The sequence below is a fragment of the Ornithorhynchus anatinus genome, chromosome X3, assembly GCF_004115215.2.
Source record: "Ornithorhynchus anatinus isolate Pmale09 chromosome X3, mOrnAna1.pri.v4, whole genome shotgun sequence".
Classification (NCBI taxonomy): domain Eukaryota; kingdom Metazoa; phylum Chordata; class Mammalia; order Monotremata; family Ornithorhynchidae; genus Ornithorhynchus; species Ornithorhynchus anatinus.
The window spans coordinates 32,682,541-32,704,910 of NC_041751.1; the positions used below are offsets into that span (position 1 = coordinate 32,682,541).

Here is a 22,370-nt window from a genome sequence, read left to right on the forward strand (position 1 = left end):
TAAACTGTGGGCCAGAGCTGCGAGGCCTCCAGGGCCCTAGGATATGGCACTGTTGCTGCCTTATCTCTCCATGGGCATCTCTGATGGTCAATTAGGAGTAGGTAATTATGGGGAGATGCGTGGGCTACCTTGTCCCAGATCAGTGGGCAGCAGGGAGGGGAATCTGGGCATTTCCAGAGATGTCCCAATCCGAGTGTCAGAGGGGATTAGTGCTCAGCGGGTCACTTTTTCACACACACACACACACACACACACTCATTACTCCTTGCGGGAGGGCAGAGATGAGGAAAAGCAGCTGATAAATGTTACCTCAGCCTTGTCCTTTCAGAGTCTGACTACCCTGGAGAAGCCCTCCTAGTCAACAAGAACGACGGAGACGGGTGAGTAGGATCAAGCCACATCTCTCTCAGTGCGGTTTCCTTAAAAACTCGGAGGCTTCAGATTAGAGTTTAGCACAGCTCTCCAGTGGCTCCCAGGAAGTGGCCGGCAGGGAGGACTGGGGCAGGGACAGAGGAGGCTGCGCAGCACACGTCTCCCTGTGCCCCACGGTTCTCCCTTCTTCCTTCTGCGGCCACTTCTCCTGGGGTAGCGGGGCTGCGGAGACCGTGACCCGGGAGAAACTGGTTCCTGTTCCCTCTCGGCCACCCTCCGGGACAACCCTGATCCAGCAATGCCCCCACCTTCCTTAGGAGCAGGAAAGGTAAACTGGGCAGAGACGGCCATGCCACGGAGATCCCCGCTTCGGCCCTGGTAGTTGGGTTGGAGGCGGAACTATCCCGGACCAATGTTGCAATCAATCGATCGATTGTGTTTATTGAGCACTTACTGTGTGCAGAGCATGGGAGAGTGGAACAAAGGAGGACTAAAGGGAGAGACAGATATTCAAATAAATTGGAGAAACAGTGTGACTTAGCGGATAGAACATGGGCCTGGGAGTCAGAAGGACCAGGTTTCTGACCCCGTCTGTTGTGTCCTTGGGCATGTCACTTCACTTCTCTCTGCTTCAGTTACCTCATCTGTAAATCGGTGATTAAGGCTTTGAGCCCATCTGGGACGGGGACTGTGTCCAACCTGATTACCTTGTATCTTCCCAAGCGCTTAGAATAATGTTTGGCAGAAAGTAAGTGCTTGGCAAATACCACAATTATTGTTATTATTATTTTTATTATTATTAGAGAGCCAAGTTCTTGTTCTGTACGAGCTCCCTTCACACTCCCCCGTTTAGACTCCCACTACGTCTTTCCTCCTGACTCTCAGATTTCCTTTCTTTCTCCTCTCTTCCTCTAGCATTCTTTGCCTCTCCATCCTTCCTGGGTCATAGAAATAATAATGATGATAGTATTTGTTAAGTCCTTACGGTGTGCCAAGCACTGTTCTAAGCACTGGGGTAGATACAAGGTAATCGCGTTGAACCACGTGGGGCTCACGGTCTGAATCCCCATTTTACAGATGAGGTAATTGAGGCACAGAGAAGTTAGGTGGCTTGCCCAAGGTCACACAGCAGACAAGTGGCAGAGGCCGAATTAGAACCCACGACCTCTGCCTCCCAAGCCCGCGCTCTTTCCGCTAAGCCACGCTGCTTCGCCTTTCCCCTTTAGTCCATGTCCCAGTCAGTGTGACTCTCGCATCTGTGCCCTTCTGTCAGTGAGATGCAGAGAGGGGTGACCCCAACGGGGGTATTCTTACTAATGGGGTGCAGAAAGTCGAGTTTTTTCATCAGAACTAAAGCCCAACTCTCGTCTAAGATTGTGCTGGCTTGCTGCAATGGAGAGAGGGAAAGGGAAGCCCGGGCTCTTTCCACTAAGCCATGCCGCTTTCCCTCATTTGCGAGGAGCAGAGACAGTGAGCTGGGGACTAGTGGGAAAAGAGAGTTGAGAGGTGAGGTGGGGAAAGACGGAGAAGAACCAAGGGGGTGATGGTGAGGAACTTTCGTTTAAGAAGGTGGGATGCGGGGAGTCAATGCTGGGTCTTGAGGAGAGGAGATATGTGGATCCAGCAATCCTTTGAGAATATTATTCATCCAGTAGTAGGGAAGAGCAGCGAGGAGGCTGATGCAAAAGCCTGACAGCGATATGACTGGACCTCATGGCAGGATGGTCACTCTTTGGATGGAGAGGAAAGGGGTGGATCCTGGAGCACATGCGTAAGAAAGACCAGCAGGATTTAGCAGAGGATGGAATGTGACAACTGAGAGGGAGGAGTACGTAGGGGTGTGTGTTTTGGTATTTGTTAAGCATATACTATGTGTCAAACAATGATCTAAGTGCAGGGGAAGGTACAAGTCAATTAGCTTGGAAACAGCTCTGACCCTCAGGGGGTTCACAGCCCAAGTAGGGGGGAGGACTGGAATTTAATCCTCGTTTCACAGCCGAGGAAACTGGGGCACAGAGAAGCCAAGTGCTTGCCCAAGCTCCCACAGCAGGCGATTGGCAGAGCCGATAGGAAAACCCAGGTCCTCTGACTCCCAGGCCCCTATTTATGTGTAATAACAATACTACTGCGAATAATAATAATAATTGTGGTGTCTGTTTAACACTTACTATATGAGCTAAGCACTGTACTAGGCGGTGGGGTGGTTAAAAGGAATTGGGTTGGACATAGTCCCCGTCCCACACTGGGCTCACAGTCTTAATCCCCATTTTATAGATGAGGTAATTGAGGCACAGAGAAGTGAAGTGATTTGCCCAAGGTCACACAGCAGACAAGTGGCAGAGCCGGGATTCTTCTAATTCCCAGGCCCTTGCTCTAGCCACTAGGCCATGCTACTTCTCAGCATGTGTGTGTGTATGTGCTTGTCTATCTGTTGTTCATCTCTGTCTCCCTGAATATAGATAGATGATAGATAGATAGATAGATAGATAGATAGATAGATAGATAGATAGATATAAATTGTGGTATTTATTAAGCACTTACTATGTGCAAAGCACTGTTCTAAGCGCTGGAGGATACAAGGTGAACAGGTTGTCCCACGTGGGGCTCACCGTTTTAATCCCCATTTGACAGATGAGGTAACTGAGGTATAGAGAAGTTAAGTGACTTGCCCAAGGTCACACGGCTGACTAGCGGCAGAGCCGGGATTAGATATAGATAGATATAGATAGATATATCTCCGTCTCTTTCTTTCTCACTCTTTTCCTTGCCCAACAGGAGGTTTCCTCCAATCCTAACTGAAATTTCAAGACAATGGTCGCCAGTGACCTCCCTTTGGGGATCATGATGCTGCTACAGATCAGCATTGGAACCTCAGCGAACATCTTCCTCTTCCTGTTTTACACCCGTGCGGTCTTTGCCAGCCACAAGTCCAGCTCCTCCGACGTGATCCTCGCCCACCTGGTCTTGGCCAACACCGTCATCCTCCTCGCCAGCGGAATCCCTGAGACCGTGTCAGCTTGGGGGCCGAGTAATTTCCTGAATGACGTTGGCTGTAAGATCCTCATCTACCTGTACCGAGTAGCCCGGGGTCTCGCCATCTGCACCACCTGCCTCCTGAGCGTCTTCCAGGCCGTCACCGTCAGCCCCGGCACCTCCAGGTGGGCGGGGGTCAAAGCCAAATTGAACAGGGGCATCCTCCCCTCCTGTGTTCTCTCTTGGGTCCTCAACATGTTCATAGACTTTTCTACGCTGTTGTACATGACTGGGCCCCAGAACAGCAGCAGGGTTCGAATCATATTGGATCTGAAATATTGCTCCACAGTCAGTGTCGGTGCAGGCATCACCCTGTTAAATGCAATTGGTCATTCCCTCTGGGATCTGTTCTTCGTGGGGTCCATGAGCGTGGCCAGCGGCTACATGGTGTTTGTCCTGCACAGACACCACCGGCGGGTCCGGCACCTCCACGGGACCGGACGCTCCCCCGGGGCGTTGCCCGAGGTCCGGGCGGCCAAGAGAGTCGTCACCCTGGTCATCCTCTACGTCCTCCTCTACGGGCGACAGACAATCACGCTAGGCGTTATGATAAACACGAAAGAGAAATCTCCCCTGCTGGTGAACGTCCACATGGTGCTGTCCTTCACCTTCTCAGCCGTCAGTCCCTTCCTGATGATCCACAGCGACAGGAGGATAAGGAGGTTCTGGAAAAGGGAATCTCCCGATTCTGACACGAATCCCTCGTAGGGTCCCAGGGGATCCTCCAGCTCTCCCCATAGGTCTCCCACTGGAATGGGGCGACCAGATGTCGCGAAATGGGCAGCACCACCCCGATTTGGGCCAGGCCCAGCGTGAGCTGCATTTATGGGCAGACGATTACAGTGACAATAGTAGCGTGGCTCACTGGAAAGAGCCCGGGCTTGGGAGTCAGAGGTCATGGGTTCTAATCCCGGCTCTGCCACTTGTCAGCTGTGTGACTGTGGGCAGGTCAATTCACTTCTCTGGGCCTCAGTTACCTCATCTGTAAAATGGGGGTGAAGACTGTGAGCCTCATGTGGGACAACCTGATTACCCTGTATCTAGCGCTTAGAACAGTGCTCCGCACATAGTAAGCGCTTGACAAATACCAACATTATTATTAATTGGTTGCCCCAGTATAAGGTCAAAAGAACATCAATTAAATCCATACAGAAGAGCTCAGAGTTCTTTCGGCTTCCGTGCCGCTCTGAATCGTTCCAAGTTCCATCCATGGCTTTTAGCTGGGGACTTCTCAGTTTGAACTTGTGTTCCTCTCTCCACGTAACTTCTCTCAGTTTCCCAAAGTGGATGCACCAGTCAATAAGATAGCTCTTCCCTTCATCCATCCAGGTGTTTCTTACCCTCACCTGCCACCGATGCAGTACGGGAACTGGGAATAGGAGTGACGCGCTGTCTCAAACACTGAGGAAAGCACAACACTAGAACAAGACACAATCCCTGCCAAAAGGAACCTCCCATTCTAATGGGGGGAGACAGACACAAGACTATTTGAGAGCAGTGAAATCAGAATAAATAACTGAGCGAACAGTGAACACGCTTATATACCCAAATGTTGAGGCTGCGTATAAATAAACACATAAGAGCTAGCTGGGGATGTTGAGTTGGTACAACCTGGAGCTTGGGAATCGATCAGGGAAGACTTGTTCGAGGTGGTGGGATTTTAGGAGGGTTTTGAAGAAGGGATGGGCTACGGTCTGATGGATTTGGGATGGGGAGAAAGGAGTTGTAGGCTGGGGGAACAGTGTGAGTGACGGGTTGGTGGTGGGAGAATCAGGAGTGAAACACAGTTAAAAGGTGAGTTTGGAAGGAGCAAAGAGTGTGAACCAGAAAATAATGGCTTAAGAGGGTCATATGTGAGATGGAGTGAGCTAGTGGATAACAGAGAGCAATAGAAGGCCACTGGATGCTTTCGAGAAACGAGAGAATGTGCACAAAATTAAAAAAAAAAATCAACTGGGCATCTAAATGAATTCTGAACGGAATTAGGGGAGAGGCTGGAGTCAGGGAGGTCGGCGAGGAGACTGATGGAAATACCGTCATTATCGTAGTCGAAGCAGGATGTGACAAAGGTTTCGACCAGCGTGATGGCAATTTGGATGGAGAGGAAGGTATGGATTCAGGAGGTGCTAGTGAGGTTGGGAAGCGACCTTGGCTGTGTCTCTTAACTTCTCCAGGCCTCGGTTACCTCATCCGTAAATTGGGCATTCGATTCCTGTTCCGCCTCCTACTTGGACTGTAAGAACGAGGAGGAGCAGGGACGGGGTACTCAGTATCAGTTCTATCAGTTCTATTAGATAGAACTGCAATACTATTATTATTATTATTATTATTTTCAAGAACTGCGATACAGTGTGTGGGTGCTTAAGAAATGCTATCATTATTGTCACTGCTGTTCCTCCAAAGGGACTGTGTCCAACCTGTTTAAATACCTGGGTCTGCCCCAGCATTTAGTGTGATGCCTGACACACAATAAGCACTTAACGAATGCAGCAACGGTTATTATTCCTATTCTTGTTAGGAGATAACGCCATTCCGATCTCCCTCGTGCGGAACAGGCTGATGAAGAGGCGATTCGCGGGTAGGGAGGGGGCTTCTGTGGCCATGTGTGACCCTGGGGGTGAGAGAGTCAGATATGCAGTAGAGACCCGGGCTTGGCACTTGGCAGAGTTGGGCTGTGGGTGGGAACTGGGATGTCCCCAGGGCTGCAGGATACGGCACTGAGGCTGCCCTCTCTCTCTCTGGGCATCTCTGATGGTCAATTAGCAGCAAATAATTGCGGGGAGAGATCTGGGTTTCTCTTGTCTCCGATCAGTGGGCAGCAGGGAGGGGAGTCTGGGCATTTCCAGAGATGTCCCCGTCTGAGTGTCAGAACAGATTAGTCCTCCGCGAGCCTCTCTCTCTCACACACACTTACACATACACACACACAAATCCCTCCCTGAAGGAGGGGAGAGATGAGGAAAGCAGCTGATAAATGCTGCCTCCGCCTCCTCTGCCAGAATTTGACTGTCCGTGAACCGCCCTCCCTAGCAGAATAAACGATGGAGAAAGGTAGGATAAAGCCATCTCCTGATCAGTGGGGTTTTAGGTTCTCCATGGGAACTCTGGGGTCTCCTCCCCCTCCCGCCCCCCATACACACGCATGCCGCTCTACTACACCATCCTTCTGTTTCTCCTCTTTCCCAGCTGCTTTTCAAGAAATCTTCTGCCCTCTCTCGAAATCATCCCTCCGCGTCTGTACCACCGACTGCATCCTCTCTCATTTCCTGAAATCTACCTCTCCCAGTCCCTTCCCCTCGGCCCGTCCAAAACACCTCTCGTCCCTCCGACTTCCGTGTCCTGCCACTGCACGGATCATCACCCTGAAGCATCGCTTAAAGGATCCTCTGTCCTTTAAACCCTCCAACGGCTGCCCATTTCCCTCCTTGTCTTATGCTGTCGAGTTGTTTCCAACTCATAGAGACACCACGGACACATCTCTTGCACAACGACCTGCTCTCTGTTTGCAATCGTTCCGGTAGTGGATCCATAGAGTTTTCTTGGTAAAAATCCCGAAGTGGTTTACCATTGCCGCCCTCTGTGCAGTAAACTCCGGTCTCCTCCCTCGACTCTCTCCCATGCCCCTGCTGCCCAGCATGGGTGAGTTTTGACTTGTAACAGATTGCCTTCCACTCCCTAGCCACTGCCCAAGCTAGGAACGGCAGGGACAGACCTCTGCTTGACTCTCCCTCCCATAGCCGAGATTGGTAGAGTACTGGAAACCCTCCTGGTGCGACCCTGAGAGGGGCCATTTCCTTCCACATCAGTCAAAATCTTTTTTTTTTTTTTGCGACTGAGCTTCATCATCTTCTATCAGTATCAGTTCTCTCTGTGATTATTATTTTCAAGAACTGCAATACAGTGCGTGGGTGCTCCATAAATGCTACCATTATTGTCATTCTGTACCTCCAAGTTCCTTTAGAGTCGGGCCAGAGAACGAGCACTGGGCTGGACGGGCCACTGGTCTGGCCCGGGATGCTACTGTGGCTGTCCCTGTGTTCTTGTGTCCCTCGGTCTTAGATATCATCCTTTCCCCAAACCTCACTCTTCACAATTTCCCATTAATCGTCCCCCCTCCAATGACGCAGCGCACACTTTGTTCCTCTAATGCCAAACTTCTCACCGTGCCTCGGTCTCACCTATCTCACTGCTGACCCCTGCCCCACGTCCTGCCTCTACCCTGGAATGCCCTCCCTCCTCAAATCCCACAGATGATTACTCTCCCCACCTTCAAAGCCTTATTGAGAGCACATCTCCTCCAAGGGGCCTACCCAGACTAAACCCTCCTTTCCTCTTGTCCCACTCCTTTTGCATCGCCCTGACTTGCTCCCTTTGTTCTTCTCCCCTCCCGGCCTCACAGCACTTAGGTGCATATCTGTAATTTATTTATTTGTATTGATTTCTGTATAGATTTCTGTATAGATTATCCCCCCATCTAGACTGCAAGCTCTTTGTGGGCAAGGAATGTGTCTGTTTATTGTTGTATTACACTCTCCCAAGTGCTTACTACATTGCTCTGCCCACATCCTCCCTTTTCTTCTGCTCCTCCTCCCCTCCCCATCACCCCTACTCCCTCCCTCTGCTCTCCCCCCTCCCCTCCCCACAGCACTTGTGAATGCTTGTACATATTCATTATTCTACTTCTTTTACTAATGATGTGTATATTTCTATAATTCCGTTTATCTATTTTGATGCTATTGATGCCTGCCTACTTGTTTTGTTTTGTTGTTTCCCTGCTTCTAGACTTTGAAGTCGTTGTTGAGTAAGGGTTGGCTCTATATGTTGCCAAATTATACTTTCCAAGCGCTTAGTACAGTGTTCTGCACACAGTAAGTGCTCAGTAAATACAACTGAATGAATGAATTAATGAATTAAGAGCTCAAGAAATACAATTGAATGAATGAATGATTGACTAAAGGAGTTTTCAAGCGAATTTTTATACTCAGTCTCCTTTTTGCTCAGCCTTACTCCTCCTTTAAAACTTCACCTACCTGCCCTATATTTATCCTCACTCCTTTCTGGTGCATCTCTGAGGATCAGTCGATGAATGCGTTTTGAGTGCTAACTGTGTGCAGAGCATCGTACAAAGTGATTGGGACAGTTCCAGGATCGAGGCATATTAAGCATGGTTTTTCTCCATTAACTCAGATGCCGTGTTTTTCCTGCGTAGGATCCCAGAATCACCACTCGAATCGACCCACACATCGGAGCTTCCCAAGAGCAGTGGGAGAAATTGTTTATGGATTTGGGCCAGTGGACAGACTAGATGCTTAGAGCGGATATGAGCTTTGGTAATAATAATAATTATTATTATGGTATTTGTTAAGTGCTTACTATGTGCCAGGCACTGTCCTAAGCGCTGCGGTGGATCCAAGCAGGTATGGTCGGACACCGTCCCTCGTCTCACGTAGGGCTCGCAATCTCAATCCCCATTTTACAGATGAGGTAACTGAGGCACAGGGAAGTTAAGTGACTTGCCTAAGGTCACATAACAGACAAGTGGCAGAGCCAAGATTGGAACCCATGACCCTCTGCATCCCAGGCCCATACTCTGTCCACTATTCCATGCTGCTTTGGCATCATCTACAAGTAATATAGAGAGTCAGTCAATCAACCAGAATATTTTATTGAGTGTTTACTGTGTGGCAGAACATTGTACTAAGTGATTGGGATAGTTCCCGGATTAATCCATATTAAGCATGGTTTTCTTCCATTAACTCAGAGGCCAGTGGTTTTCCTGGGTAAGATCTCATAATCACCACTTGAATCGATCCACACAGTGGAGCTGCCCAGGAGCAGTGGGGAAAATTGTTTATGGATTCGGCCCAAAGGACAGACTAAATGCTTAGAGTGGGTATGAGCTTTGGTAATAACAATAATCATTACGGTATTTGTTTAAGTGCTAGGCACTGTACTAAGCGTTGGGATGGATGCAAGCTAATCGAGTTTGGACACAGGCCCTTGTCCCACGTGGGGCTCACCATCTCAATCCCCATTTTACTGATGAGATAACTGAGGCACAGAGAAGTTAAGTGAGTTGCCTGAGGTCACACAGCAGACGAGTGGCAGAGCAGGGATTAGAACCCAAGACCTTCCCTATGACTCGGTTTCTATATTGTTGCCACTGTCTCCCTCTCGTCGCTCTCTCCTTCTCTGGGTGTGTCTCTCTTGCTCTCTTTCTCATCTCCTTCTCCCTCCCAGGTTGCTCTGCAGGTGGACTCCTCCGATCCTAATCGAAACTTCAAAACAATGGATGTCACCCAACTCACGTTTGGGATTGTGATGTTGCTACAGATCAGCATTGGGGTTTCAGTAATGCCTTCCTCCTCCCTATTTATCATCTGGCATGGTCTCCACCAACCATAACCCGGCTCCCTCGGGGACCTGATTCTCATCCACCTCTGAACCTTGGCCACACCATCATCCCCTCACCGGTGGATATTCCCGAGGCCTGTGTCAGCTGGGGAATGAGAAACTTCCTGGCATGATGTGGGGTTGTAAAATCCTGGTTACTTATATCGAGTGGGGCCGGGCCTCGTGCCATCTGCACCCACCTGCCCCTGAGGCGTCTTCCAGGCCGTCCCCCAGCCCCCCAGGCACCTCCCGCGGGGCGGGGATCAAAAGCCAAATTACCCAAGTGCATCCAACTCCATTCTGCCTCCTCATTTTTGGCTCCTCAATCTGATCGTAGATTGTCAATAGTGCTTGATATACATGGCAGGTCCCCCAGAACGAGCAGCAACAACTTCGAATCATACTGGATCTCAATCATTGCTCATTGTCTCTATCAGCGCAGCGGGCAACCAATGCTATATGGCCAGTTGTGCATTCCCTTTGGGATTGTGTTTTACGTGTGGCTCATGAGCACCGGCGAGTGTCTACATGGTGTTTGTCTTGCACAGACACCACCGGCAGGTCCCGGCACCGTCCACGGGCCCGGACGGTCCCCCAGGGAGATGCCGAGGTCCGGGCGGCCAAGAGAGTGGTCGCCCTGGTCATCCTCTACGTCCTCCTCTACGGACGACAGACCGTCATGCTGAGCATTTTAGTGAACATGAAGGAGAAGTCACCTCTGCTGGTGAACAGCCTACTATGGTGTTGTCATTCACCTTCTCGGCCGTCAGTCCGCTTCCTGATGATCCCAGTGACAGGAGGATGAGAACGTTCTGGAAAATGGACTCTCCCATTTCCCAAGGGAACCCTCTTAGAGTCCCAGGGAAACCGCCTACTCCCCACCGGGTTGGGTATCTGATTCTGGAACCCGGCCCAACGGCAGGCAGGACCAGTGAAAGGAGAAAGTTGGCAGCCGTAGATCTGCTACCCTGTCGTAGAAAAGAAGAGAGGGGCTTCCTTCCCAAGGGCTTCTGTGCTCCCGAGACCACCTTCCATGACTCCATTATTCCATGGCAGCCTGGCTAGTCTGCTGAATGTCTACATTCTGAAGAGCACTGAGGCCTAGTGGAAAGAGAACGGGTTTGGGGTCCAGAGGACCCGGGTCCTAATCCCATCAACATCACCTGCCTGCTTTGTGATCTTGGGCAACTTCACTTCACTCTCTGAGCCTCAGTTTCCTCATCTGAAAATTTGGGGATTTGGTACCTGTTCTCCCTCCTGTGTGAGCCCCAATGCGAGACAGGGGCTGTGTCCTACCTTATTACTATGTACCTATCCAGTGCTTTAGAACAGTGTCTGACACATAATAAGCACATTATTATTATTATTATGTGCCGTCGAGTCGTTTCCGATTAATAGAGACTCCGGGGATATACTTTCTCCAGGAATTTACTGTTCTCTGGCCAAATCCGCAACCTTTCTAATGGTTCTTCGGGTATCGTTGTTATGGTCTCTATCCATCTGGCCGCTGGTCTGCCTCTTCCACGTTTTCTGGACTTTTCCTAGCATTAGTGTTTTTCTCCTGGAAATAATCCTCCTGATTATGTGTCCAGAATACGCTCAATCTAAATCGTGTCATTTGGCCTTCCAAAGACCACATGGGTTTAATTTGTTCTACAATGCTATTATCATTATCATTATTATCTGTGAGCTCGAATATCCGCTGTAGCAGAACCCAATGACCAGACTGTCATACAGAAATATCAGGCCTGCATGGGAAGACCATCTGGATTTTGGCAGGCACCAACAGATCCTGGCTCCCAACCCACTCAGGAATTGGTCTGGTTGTGGGGTTTTATTGCCGGGCTTCCTTAGCCTGGTTGGCCTTGGGAAATATTTTGAAACTGTCTCTTCACCGAGAGGGCTGAGGGTCAATCGGCTTAACTTCCAGTAGCCAGAAAATGCCACCTCTGCAGAAGGCAGAGCCAATTTCAGCTGAGAAAGAGCGTGGAAGGGAAGTCTGCCTGTTTGAACTTCCTGTGCTGTGTACTGTACTTGCTTGTCTGCTGCACCGTGACCAATCCCGAGGAGGTTTCATGCCGTAAAGTATTTCTCTCTGCCTGTTATGTCTGAGGTAAAATGGAATCATAAACAATAATAATAGTGGTCTTTATTAAGCACTTACTCTATGCCAAGCACTGTTCTAAGCGCTAGAGTAGATACAAGGTAATCAGGTTTTCCCAAGTGGAGCCCACAATCTTAATCCCCACTTTACAGATGAGGTAACTGAGGTACAGAGAAGTTAAGTGGCTTGCCCAAGGCCACACAGCAGACAAGTGAAGGAGGCAGGATTAGAACCCAAGCCCTCTGACTCCCAAGCCGATGTTCTTTCCACTAAGCCATGCTCCTTCTCACGATTGAATTTGGGGATACATTTAGGCTGATCCTATCGCAGCGTGGCTCAGTGAAAAAAGCCCAGGCTTGGGAGTCAGAGGTCGTGGGTTCTAATGCTACAGTCCCGCCACTTATCAGCTGTGTGACTTTTGGGCAAGTCACGTGACTTCTCTGTGCCTCAGTTACCTCATTTATAAAATGAGGATTAAGACTGTGAGCCCCAAGTGGGACAACCTGATTACCTTGTATCTCCCCCAGCGCTTAGAACAGCGCTCAGCACATAGTAAGCGCTTAACAAATACCATAATTATTATTATTATTTCCAAATAAAGCCTTCAGGCAGCCATGTGCTTGCCACGCGGTGACCAAATTCTGGTTATCAGATCATCAAGGTTGACCCTCGCAGCTTTGAACCTGGTAGCCTTAAAGCGGCGTGTCTTAGTGGAAAGAGCACAGGCTTGGGAGTCAGAGGTCCTGGGTTCTAAACCCGACTCCGCCACTTGTCTGCTGTGTGACTTTGAGCAAGTCACTTAACTTCTCTGCGTCTCAGTTCCCTCATCTGTAAAAATGGGGATTAAGACAGTGAGCCCAGGTGGGACAACCTGATTACTCTGTAACTACTGCAGCACTTAGAACAGTGCTTGGCACATAGTAAGCTCTTAACAAATTCCATTATTATTTTCTTGCAAACCTGGGCTTTGGTCCTTTTCTGCTGCTATTCTTTCCAGTCTGTAGTACTGATTAAATCCCCGCTTCAGTTATTTTGTGAGTTTCTGTACAAAGGTGGAATGGGAAGGAAGGGAGCAACCTGTTAACACCATCTTCATTAATAATAATAACAATAATGGCATCTGTTAAGCACTGACTATGTGCCAGGCACTGTACTAAGCGCTGGGGTGGATATAAGCAAATAGGGTTGGACACAGTCTCTGTCCCACGTGGGGCTCACAGTCTCAATCCCCATTTTCCAGATGAGGGAACTGAGGCCCAGAGAAGTGAAGTGACTTGCCCAAGGTCACCCAGCAGACAAGTGGCAGAGCTGACTCCCAGGCCTGTGCTCCTACCACTACACCCTCTTTCCCTCCCTCCTTCCTCTCCCTCTCCCTCATAATACTAATGATGACGGTATCTGTTAAGCGCTTACTACGTGCCAAGCACTGTTCTAAGCGCTGGGGTGGATGCAAGGTAATCAGGACCTGGGACTCGCGGACTTAATCTCCATTTGACAAATGAGGTAACCGAGGCACAGAGAAGTGAAGTGACCTGCCCAAAATCGCACAGCTGCTAAGTGGTGGAGCCGGGATTAGAACCCACGACCTCTGACTCCCAAGCCCGGTCTCCACTAAGTCACGCCGCTTCTCTGAGCAGAGTAAAGAGGATGAGATACGCAGGAAAGAAAGAGGCGGAGGGGGGCTGAAAGACGGGCGCGTGACCTGGGTTTGAGAGAGACATGTTCTAGACACCCAGGCTTGGCTCCTGGTACAGCGGGGCCGTGGATGGGAGAGATGGGATGTCCCCGGGGCCGCAGGATACGGCACCGAGCCTGCCCTGTTTCTCCCTGGCCATCTCTGAAGGTCAATTAGAAGCAGATAATTTGGAGGAGAGATGTGGGATCATCTTGTCCCAGATGGGTGGACGGCAGGGAGGGGAGTCTGGGCATTTCCAGAGAAGTGTCGGGCCGAGGGTCAGAGCGGATTAGCGTTCAGTTAGTCACTCATTCACAAACATACACACAGACACACACTAATCACTCCCTGAGGGAGGAGAGGAGGAAGGCAGCTGATAAACGCTGCCTCAGCCTTGCTTCGCAAGGGTCCGACCACCCATGAGCCGCCGTCCCAGCCGGCCCGAGCGACGGACATGGGTGAGTAGGATGAACTCCTCTCTGTCAGTGCGGTTTTCCGGGCTCTCCGGCTCTGCGGCTTCAGACCGGAGTAGAAACCGAGGCTGGTCATCGCTCAAGGGCCTTCTCCCGGGCTTCCCACTTTTCAATTCCCAGGACTTTTGGGGCAGAGACCCCTCTCAGTATCAGACTGGATCCCTCCTGTCGGAGTTCTTTGAACAAAAAATCAGTATTCATCTGGATGTGTACAAGGCAGAGTGTTGTCTTCCGGATGGCCTCTGCTGGCTCCGTAAGCCTTCCGCTAATGATCATGATGGTATTTGTGAAGCGCTTACTAATTCTTATTATTATGGCATTTGTTAAGCGCATGCTAATTTATAAGGATGACGTTATGGTTGTAATCGTTAATAAGTATTGTAATTAATATTACAATTATTATAATCAGTAACGTGGAAGTTATCAGTAATGATGATATTTGTTAAGCCCTTACTTTGTGTCAAGTGCTGTTCTACCCGCTGGGGTAGATACAAGGTAATCAGGTTGTCCCACGCGGGGCTCACAGTCTTAAATCCCACTTTTACAGATGAGGCAACCGAGGCACAGAGAAGTGACTTGCCGCAAGTCACACCACCGACAAGTGGCGGAGCCGGGATTAGAACCCACGCCCTCTGGCTCCCAAACCCGTGCTCTTTCCATTAAGCCACGCTGCTTCTAATGACACCCAGGCGGCGGTGGGCAGATCGAGGTGGCTACCCAGAAAAAAAACCTCCCCGTGCCCTACGGTTCCCCCCGCTCCTGCAGCCGTGTGTCTCGGGGTGGCAGAAACTCCAGGGTCTCTGGCCCGGGAGAAGCCGTTTCTCCTTCCCTCTCGGCCCCACTCCTGATCACCACTGGCACAACAATCCTTGCATGATCCCACAGGAGCGGGACAGATGCACTGGACAGAGACAGGAGGACCACAGAGTTTTCCTCTCCGTCCTCGGGGCCACGGTGAAGGTGGAAATAACACAGAACAGAGCGGCTAAGGTAAGTACCCTGTTATTCCCGTCTCCTCTTCCATCCTCTCTCTCCTACTCCTTTCTGCCTCTCTTCCTTCATCGCGTCGTCCCTCGTGGGTTTATTATCGATTTGAGCCAGTTCATGCACTGCAGGGTTAGGGAGTTGGTGTTACGGTTAGCGTAACCATCTGCTATGGGGCAGAGATTTGCCACTGAGCGGTGCACAGTCAGAAAAGACTGTGATTCTAGAGAAACCGGTGGAAATCGTCATCATCATCATAGTATTTATCTGGCGCTTTCTATGTGCTACGCGCTGGGGTAGATGCGAGATCAAGAGATGAGAGGGTACATAGTAAGAGCTTAACAAATACCATCATTACTATTATCAGAGAGGTTAAGTGACTTGGCCAAGGTCACACAGTGGCAGAGCCAGGTCTGCCCGTCCCGTTTTCTTTGCACTGTTTCCACTTTGCTTACTTTCCATTTAGGCTGCCTCCTAAATGTGGACCGAAATCTGCTCAAGACAAGTGGGTTCTCTTCTGATTTTAATTTATGTAGAAAACATCCTCCCTTCAACTGTGCTCTTGAAACACCTCGTTCACCCCAGTGTGACCTGTTTATACACGTGAAATTAGCGCTAGTGAGTTCTAAGAACTTCATGCCCCCATGATGGTAGAAGCCAGGAGATTCACAGGATTTATGCAGAGGAAAATCATGCACAACCCTTGGGGGGTAACCATTAGGGGTGACGGTGTAGCGAAGTGGAAAGAGCCTGGTACAGGGAGTCACAGGCCCTGGGTTCTAATCTTGCCTCCCCCAAGGGAGCAGGCAAGTGTGACTCCAGACAAGTCACTTAACTTTTCTGTGCATATATTTCCTCATCAGAAAAATTAGGATTCAATACCTATTCTTCCCTCCTACTTAAGCCCTATATGGGACAGGGATTGTGTCAGTCAATCCTATTTATTGAGCGCTTACTGCATGCAGAGCTCTGTACTGAGCGCTTGGGAGGGAACAATGTAACAGTAAACAGACACATTCCCTATCCATTAGAGCTTAAAGTCTAGAGGGGGAGATAGACATTAATATACATTAACTTTTAAATAAATTGCAGGTGTCCAACCTGATCCTACTGCATTTCTCCAGCATTTGCACAGTGCTGGGCACAAAGTTAGAGCTTAACAAATACCGCATTGTTATTAATAGGGGGAAGGGTGGAGGTAGGGAGGTCAGTATGGAAGCTGAAGCAGGAGTAGAGGCTGGGTATCGCAAGTTCTTGGACAAACACGATAGCGGTTTGGATGGAGAGGAAGGCGCGGATCATAGAGATGCTGTGAAAGTAGAACAGGTTGGATTTGGTGAAGGTCTGTATATCGTGTATTTGGTGAAGGTCTGTTGTGAGAGAAATGAATCGAGTATCGTACCAAGGTTGCAGGATTGTGAGGCCCGGAGGATGGTATTGTTTTCAACAGTGATGGGAAAGTCGCGGAGATGAAAGAGTTTGGCCGGGGAGATGAAGATTTGTGTTGTGGAGATATTAATTTTGAGACACTGGCAAGAAACCTATATAAAACTGCCCTGGAGTCAAGAGGAAATGTGAGGGGAAGGGCAACCAGAGATGGAAAGAGATTTGGGAGTCATTCACGGAGAGATGATAGTTGAAGATTTGGGAAAAAATAAGTTCTCAAAGGGCGTGGGTGTAAATGAGAATGGGCATGGCGTAAATGGGATGCAGAATTAAGCCTTAAGGCAGCCCCACGGTTAGGGAATAGGAACATCAGCGGAAGAAAGGGTGAAAGACCATGAGAAGGAAAGGTCAGAGAGATAGAGGACCTGGAAAGGACAGATGGTGAAGCCAAGGTTAGGCCGAGAGAACCAAGAAAGGACAGATGGTGAAGCCAAGGTTAAGTCCGTGTTTCCAGAAGAAGGGAGTGGTCCACAGTGCAAGAGGCAACTGAGAGGAGGATTAGGATGAAGCCGAAACCATAGGATTAATTGAGAAGGAGTTCACTGGCGACTGCAGAGAGGGCAATTTCAATGGAATGGAGGTGTGGAAGCCAAATTGGAGAGGGTTAAGGATAGAATTGGAGGAAAATAAGAGGAACCGAGGGAGGAAACTTCATTTGAGAGGTTTGAAAAGGAACGGTAAAAAGTGAGAGGGTGCGGTGGGATGTAGGGAGGGTTTTCTTCAGTATGGGGGATAGATTTCTTTAGACGTGCTATCAAATCCTTGTTGAGTAGTATACTATGTTCCAGTTGTTTCTCTATTTTTTTTCTCTCTCTCTGTCTCCTTCTTCCTTCTTCTTCTCCTTTCTTCCTCTCTTTTCCTTCCACCTTCCAGATTGCTCTGAAGGTGTCCTGCTGATTAATAGGACACCTCCTGTCATTCTAACTGGAAAATCAGGACAATGGACAGGACGGAACTCTCCTTTGGGATGGTGATGCTGCTACAGATCAGCATTGGGGTCTTAGTGAACGTCTTCCTCATCCTGTTTTATATTCGCGTGATCTCTGCCACCCATAAGATCAGCTCTTCTGATCTGATCCTGGCTCACCTGGCCTTAGCCAACACCATCATCCTCCTGGCCAGTGGAATCCCCGAGACCATGTCAGCTTGGGGGCGAAGAAATTTCTTGAACGCTGTTGGATGCAAAATCCTCATTTATATCTATAGGATAGCCCGGGGCCTTGCCATCTGCACCACCTGCCTCCTGAGCATCTTCCAGGCCGTCACCATCAGCCCCGGCACTTCCCGGTGGGCGGGGGTCAAAGCTAAATTGCCCAAGTGGATTCTTCCCCTCTGCCTCCTCTCCTGGATCCTCTCCATGTTAATAGACGCTAATGCACTGATATATATCACGGGGCCACAGAACAGCAGCGCTGTTCGGATTACCCTGGACCTCAAATACTGCTCGACACTCACTGCCAGTGCAGAAATCGCCCTGGCCATTGCTTTTATGCTCTCCACCCGGGACCTGTTCTTCGTGGTATTAATGAGCGCGGCCAGCGGCTACATGGTGTTTGTCCTGTACAGACACCACCGGCGGGTCCGACACCTCCACGGGCCCGACGGCCCCTCCAGGGCGATGCCCGAGGTCCGAGCGGCCAAGAGAGTCATCGCCCTGGTCACCCTCTACGTCATCCTCTACGGGAGGCAGTCAGTCATGCTGAGCTTTATTTTTAACATGAAAGAGAAATCCCCTCTGCTGGTCAACAGTCACATGGTGTTGTCATTCACCTTCTCAGTTGTCAGTCCCTTCCTGATCGTTCACAGCGACAGGAGGATGAGAACTTTCTGGGGAAGGGAATCTCCTGGGTCCAACACGGATCCCTCTTAGAGTCCGAGAGAAGCCGACTGCCTTCCCGTTGGGATCTAATCGGGAGAGGGTGACCAGTTGATCTGGGCAGCACCGGTGACCTGCAGGGGATGGTGAAGGAAAAAACAAGAGCCGTTGGAGAAGATAGAAAGCCTTCTCTCCCCCAGGTCTGGTTCTCTCTAGGAATCGTCCCCTCCCCATTCCACCACACCGCCGTGCGTTCTCCCTTGGGCAGGAGTCCGCAAGGGGTTTGGAGAGGTGTGCGCCATCTGGAGAAGGGGTTCAGGTCACAGCGTCTTCCTCGGGGCGAGAGAGTTTGCACAAGTGAAACCCGCACTGCCAACTGTGCCAAGAGACGGATACTTTCTTATGTCGTGGGCGTGAAATCTGGAGAACAGTACCACAACAGTTCTAGACCTTGATGCCCCACCGCCAGCAGCTCCTGAAGCACGCAACGTACGGCCCAGTGCACAGAGCACTGGCCTCGGAGACAGGAGAGCTGCGTTTGAGCTGCAGTTCTGCTCCGGCCTGTCATGTCACTCTGGGCAAGTCGCTTCGGTTTCCTCATCTGTAAAATGGGGAGCTAATCCCTATTCTCCCTTCCTTTTGGACTCTAAATCTCACTCGGGAGAGCGACTGCGTCAGATCTATTTATTTTGTATCTATCCCAGGGAGTATCGCAGTACTTGTTCCATAGTATGTTCTTAATAAAGATCATTTAAAGAGTGTTTCGAGCTGCTCGGTGGCGAATTGAATGTGAGTTCAGTGTGTGGAAAACTGTCTCGCCCACCACTACATCACCCTCCCGCGATCGCTCTGGTTGTCTAGACTGATCCTCTAGGGGATTGTCTGGTTCTCCAGAATGTAAGCTCGTTGTAGGCAGGGAATGTGTCTGCAACATGGTTATATTACACTCTTCCAAGCACTCAGTACAGTGCTCCGCACACACAGTAAGTGCTCCATAAATACAACTGGCTGGCTGGCTGATCACAGTTCTAGAGAAAGAGCAGTGATCCTTACTCCAGAACCTGATCTAGTGAAATCTCTTCGGCCACAGTTCTATTGGGAGAGCCGTGTTTCTCGTTTCCTTGTCCAGAACCTGATGCTGCGTATTCTCTCTGGCTGCAGCTCTAGAGGGAGAGCGGAGGCTCTTCTTTTCCCTTTGAATTGATTCCTGAACCCACCGCGATAGGACTGAACGAGTGGGAGAAAGGAGCATCAGTGAACAGATCTATCAGTCAGTCAATCGGTTATATTTATAACATATCGCATAACGCTGTACTAAGGGAGTGGGAGAGAACGGTACGATAGAGTTGGTAGATTAGATCCCTGTCCACAAAGCGCTTACAGTCTACAGGGGGAGACCATAAGTATTGTACACTCCCAAGCGCTTAGTACAGTGCTCTGCACACAGTACGTGCTCAATCAACACTACTGAAAGAATGAAACAGTATAGTAAATTACAGAACAGGGTAATGGCAGAGTACAAGTATACAGACATACGTTCTGTGAGGTTGGGGGTGGGTTGAATCGTAAAGTGCTTCAGGGGTATTCAATTTATGGAGCATTTATTCTGTGCAAAGCACTGTCCTAAGCGCTTAGGACACATTCCTGCCCACAGTGAGCTCACGGTCTAGAGGGGAAGACAGACATTAACATAAATAGATAGATAAGTAGATAAATAAATTACAGATCTATTAAGATATATACCTAGTGGCTGTGGGGATGAGAGCGAGGATGGATGAAGGAGCAAGTAAGAGTGGCACAGAAGGGAATGAGAGAAGAGGAGGGAAGGGCTTAGTCAGGGAAGGCTTCTTGGAGGCGAGGTGATTTTAGGTGGGGTTTGTGATGGACTGTCTGATATGAAGGTGGAGGGAGTTCAAGGCAGAGGGAGAATGTGGACAAGGAGTTGGTGAGGAATAGATGAGAGAGAAGTAGAGCGAGTAGTTTGGGGTTAGAAGAGCAAAGGGCGAGGGCTGGGTCAAATGAGGTGATCAGCGAGCCGGGGGGAGGATGGGAGAAAGAGTCCATAACGTAAACATGGGAGCAGAGGCTGTCAGCAGGATTCGAACCTGTGCAGGAGCCTCACAGTGGATTCCAGTCCATTGCTCCATTGCCCGTCCACAACTAATTCAGATACACTCACTCTAAGAAGAGTGCTTGGCACATAGTAAGCACTTAACAAATACCATTATTATTATTATCATCATCTGTCGAAGGAGAGGCCTCCTTTCTCAGCCAGCTCTTTTGGTGTTCACTTCGGCCCAGGTTATTATTTGGCCCAATTCTTGAAGCGGCATGGCCTAGTGGCAAGAGCTTGGGCTCGGGAGTCGGGAGCCGTGGGTTCTAATGCCGGCTCCGCCGCTTGTCTACTGTGTGACCTCGGGCGAGTCACTTCACTTCTCTGAGCCTCAGTGACCTCATCTGTAAAATGGGGTTTAGGACTGTAAGCCTCACGTGGGACAACCTGATTACCTTGTATCTACCCCAGCGCTTAGAACGGAGCTTGGCGCTTAGTAAGTGTTTAACAAATACTTTTATCATTATTGTTTTCCCAGAAAGAAGATCAGTCTCCACGGCGCCATGATGATCCTGAAGGCTAGGATCTAAAGATACGGGGCCTGGGTCCTTCGTCGGGTCGTCCAGAGTGGAGGAGACACACTGGGATGGGAAGGAAATGAGATTGGGTTCCGTAGGGAGAGATTGTTTGTATCTGCTGGGCAGAGTCCGCGACTTTGTCAGGGGGAGGGGGGAGCTACTGCAATTAGTCAGAGGGAGGGTAAGGAGCAGGGATGTCAGTCCCTGCCTTCTTCGGCTCCCCCTTCTCCAGTGCTGTTTTGGGCTGGTGAGGGAACAGTCTGTCACTCCACTCTCCCCTTCCCAGTTTTCTCTCCCTCTCACTGAGCAGCCTGATGAGGATGAGACACAGAGCAGGGACGGTGCTGTTGGGAGCTGAGGTCCAGAAGCATCTGTGACCACGTAAGACCCTAGAGATGAGCATGTCGAACATGCAGTAGAGATCTAGCTTGGCTCCTGCCAGAGCTGGGATGTCCCTAGAGCTGCCAGATACAACACTGATGCTACCAGGACTCTCCGTGGGCATCTCTGACGGTCGATTAGCAGCAGGTAATTGCCGAGAAAGATCGGGGCTTATTTTCTCCCAGATTGGTGGACAGTGGGGGAAGGGAATATCCAGAGACGTCCCAGTTTGAGAGACAGAGCGGGTTAAGGCTCAGCGAATCGATCATTCTCATACACTCACTAATCACTCCCTGAGGGAGGGGAGAGATGAGGAAAGCGGTTGATAAATGGTGCCTCCGTCTTGTCCTGTCAGAGTCTGACTGCCCACGAGCCGCCCTCCCTGCCAGCACGAGAGATGGAGACGGGTGAGTAGGATAAAGCTGTCTTTCTGTCAGTGAGATTTCAGGGGTTTTCATAGAAATTCTACAGCTTCGGCCCGGAGCTGAACGTGGCTCACAGATGACTCTTAGCGGGTGGCTGAAAGGGAAGACTAGGACAGAGAGAGGGGGCTCTCCCTGTGTCCCACGACGACTCCTTTTACGGTCCGCTTTCCCGGAGGTTGCAAGGCAGCGGTGACCATGACCTGGAAGAAACCAATTTCTGTCCTCCCCCAGTCTCCCTCCAGGATCCTTCTGCCACAATAATACTCCCAAGATCCCATAGGATCTGGACAGGTGCTTTGGACAGAGAAAGGAGGACCACAGATATTCCCGCTCCATCCCGAAGCTCAAAGCAGCACAGAGCAGAGCAGCCAAGGTAAATACCCACCTCCCTCCACATCTTCTCTCCCACTCCATCTCTGGTTTTTTTTTGTTTTTGGGTGGTTTTATGGTATTTATTGAGTGCTTACTATGTGCCAGACACTGTATTAAGCCCTGGACTAGATACAAGCTAATCAAGTTAGACCCAGGTCGTGTCCCAAATAATAATGTTGGTATTTGTTAAGCGCTTACTGTGTGCCGAGCACTGTTCTAAGCCCTGGGGTAGTCACAGGGGAATCAGGTTGTCCCACGTGGGGCT

At 49.9% G+C, this 22,370-nt stretch overlaps 2 protein-coding genes across 3 annotated transcripts; both read left to right on the top strand.

Moving 5' to 3' along the window:
- The first annotated feature begins 322 nt into the window (after positions 1 to 322).
- ORNANAV1R3026 (vomeronasal 1 receptor ornAnaV1R3026) lies at positions 323 to 4,113 on the top strand. 2 transcript variants are annotated; one of them, XM_029053585.2, is made up of 2 exons: positions 323 to 380; positions 3,148 to 4,113. In XM_029053585.2, exon 2 carries the CDS (start codon positions 3,184 to 3,186, stop codon positions 4,111 to 4,113), a length of 930 nt encoding a protein of 309 aa, XP_028909418.1. In that variant the 5' UTR covers positions 323 to 380; positions 3,148 to 3,183. The 2 variants fall into 2 exon arrangements, with proteins under 2 accessions (XP_028909418.1, NP_001240347.2); NM_001253418.2 differs by lacking the exon at positions 323 to 380 and having other exon boundaries at positions 3,184 to 4,113.
- A 13,307-nt stretch (positions 4,114 to 17,420) lies between these two features.
- On the top strand, positions 17,421 to 18,350 carry ORNANAV1R3028 (vomeronasal 1 receptor ornAnaV1R3028). Its single transcript, NM_001253420.2, has one exon. It carries the CDS (start codon positions 17,421 to 17,423, stop codon positions 18,348 to 18,350), a length of 930 nt encoding a protein of 309 aa, NP_001240349.2.
- Positions 18,351 to 22,370: the final 4,020 nt, after the last annotated feature.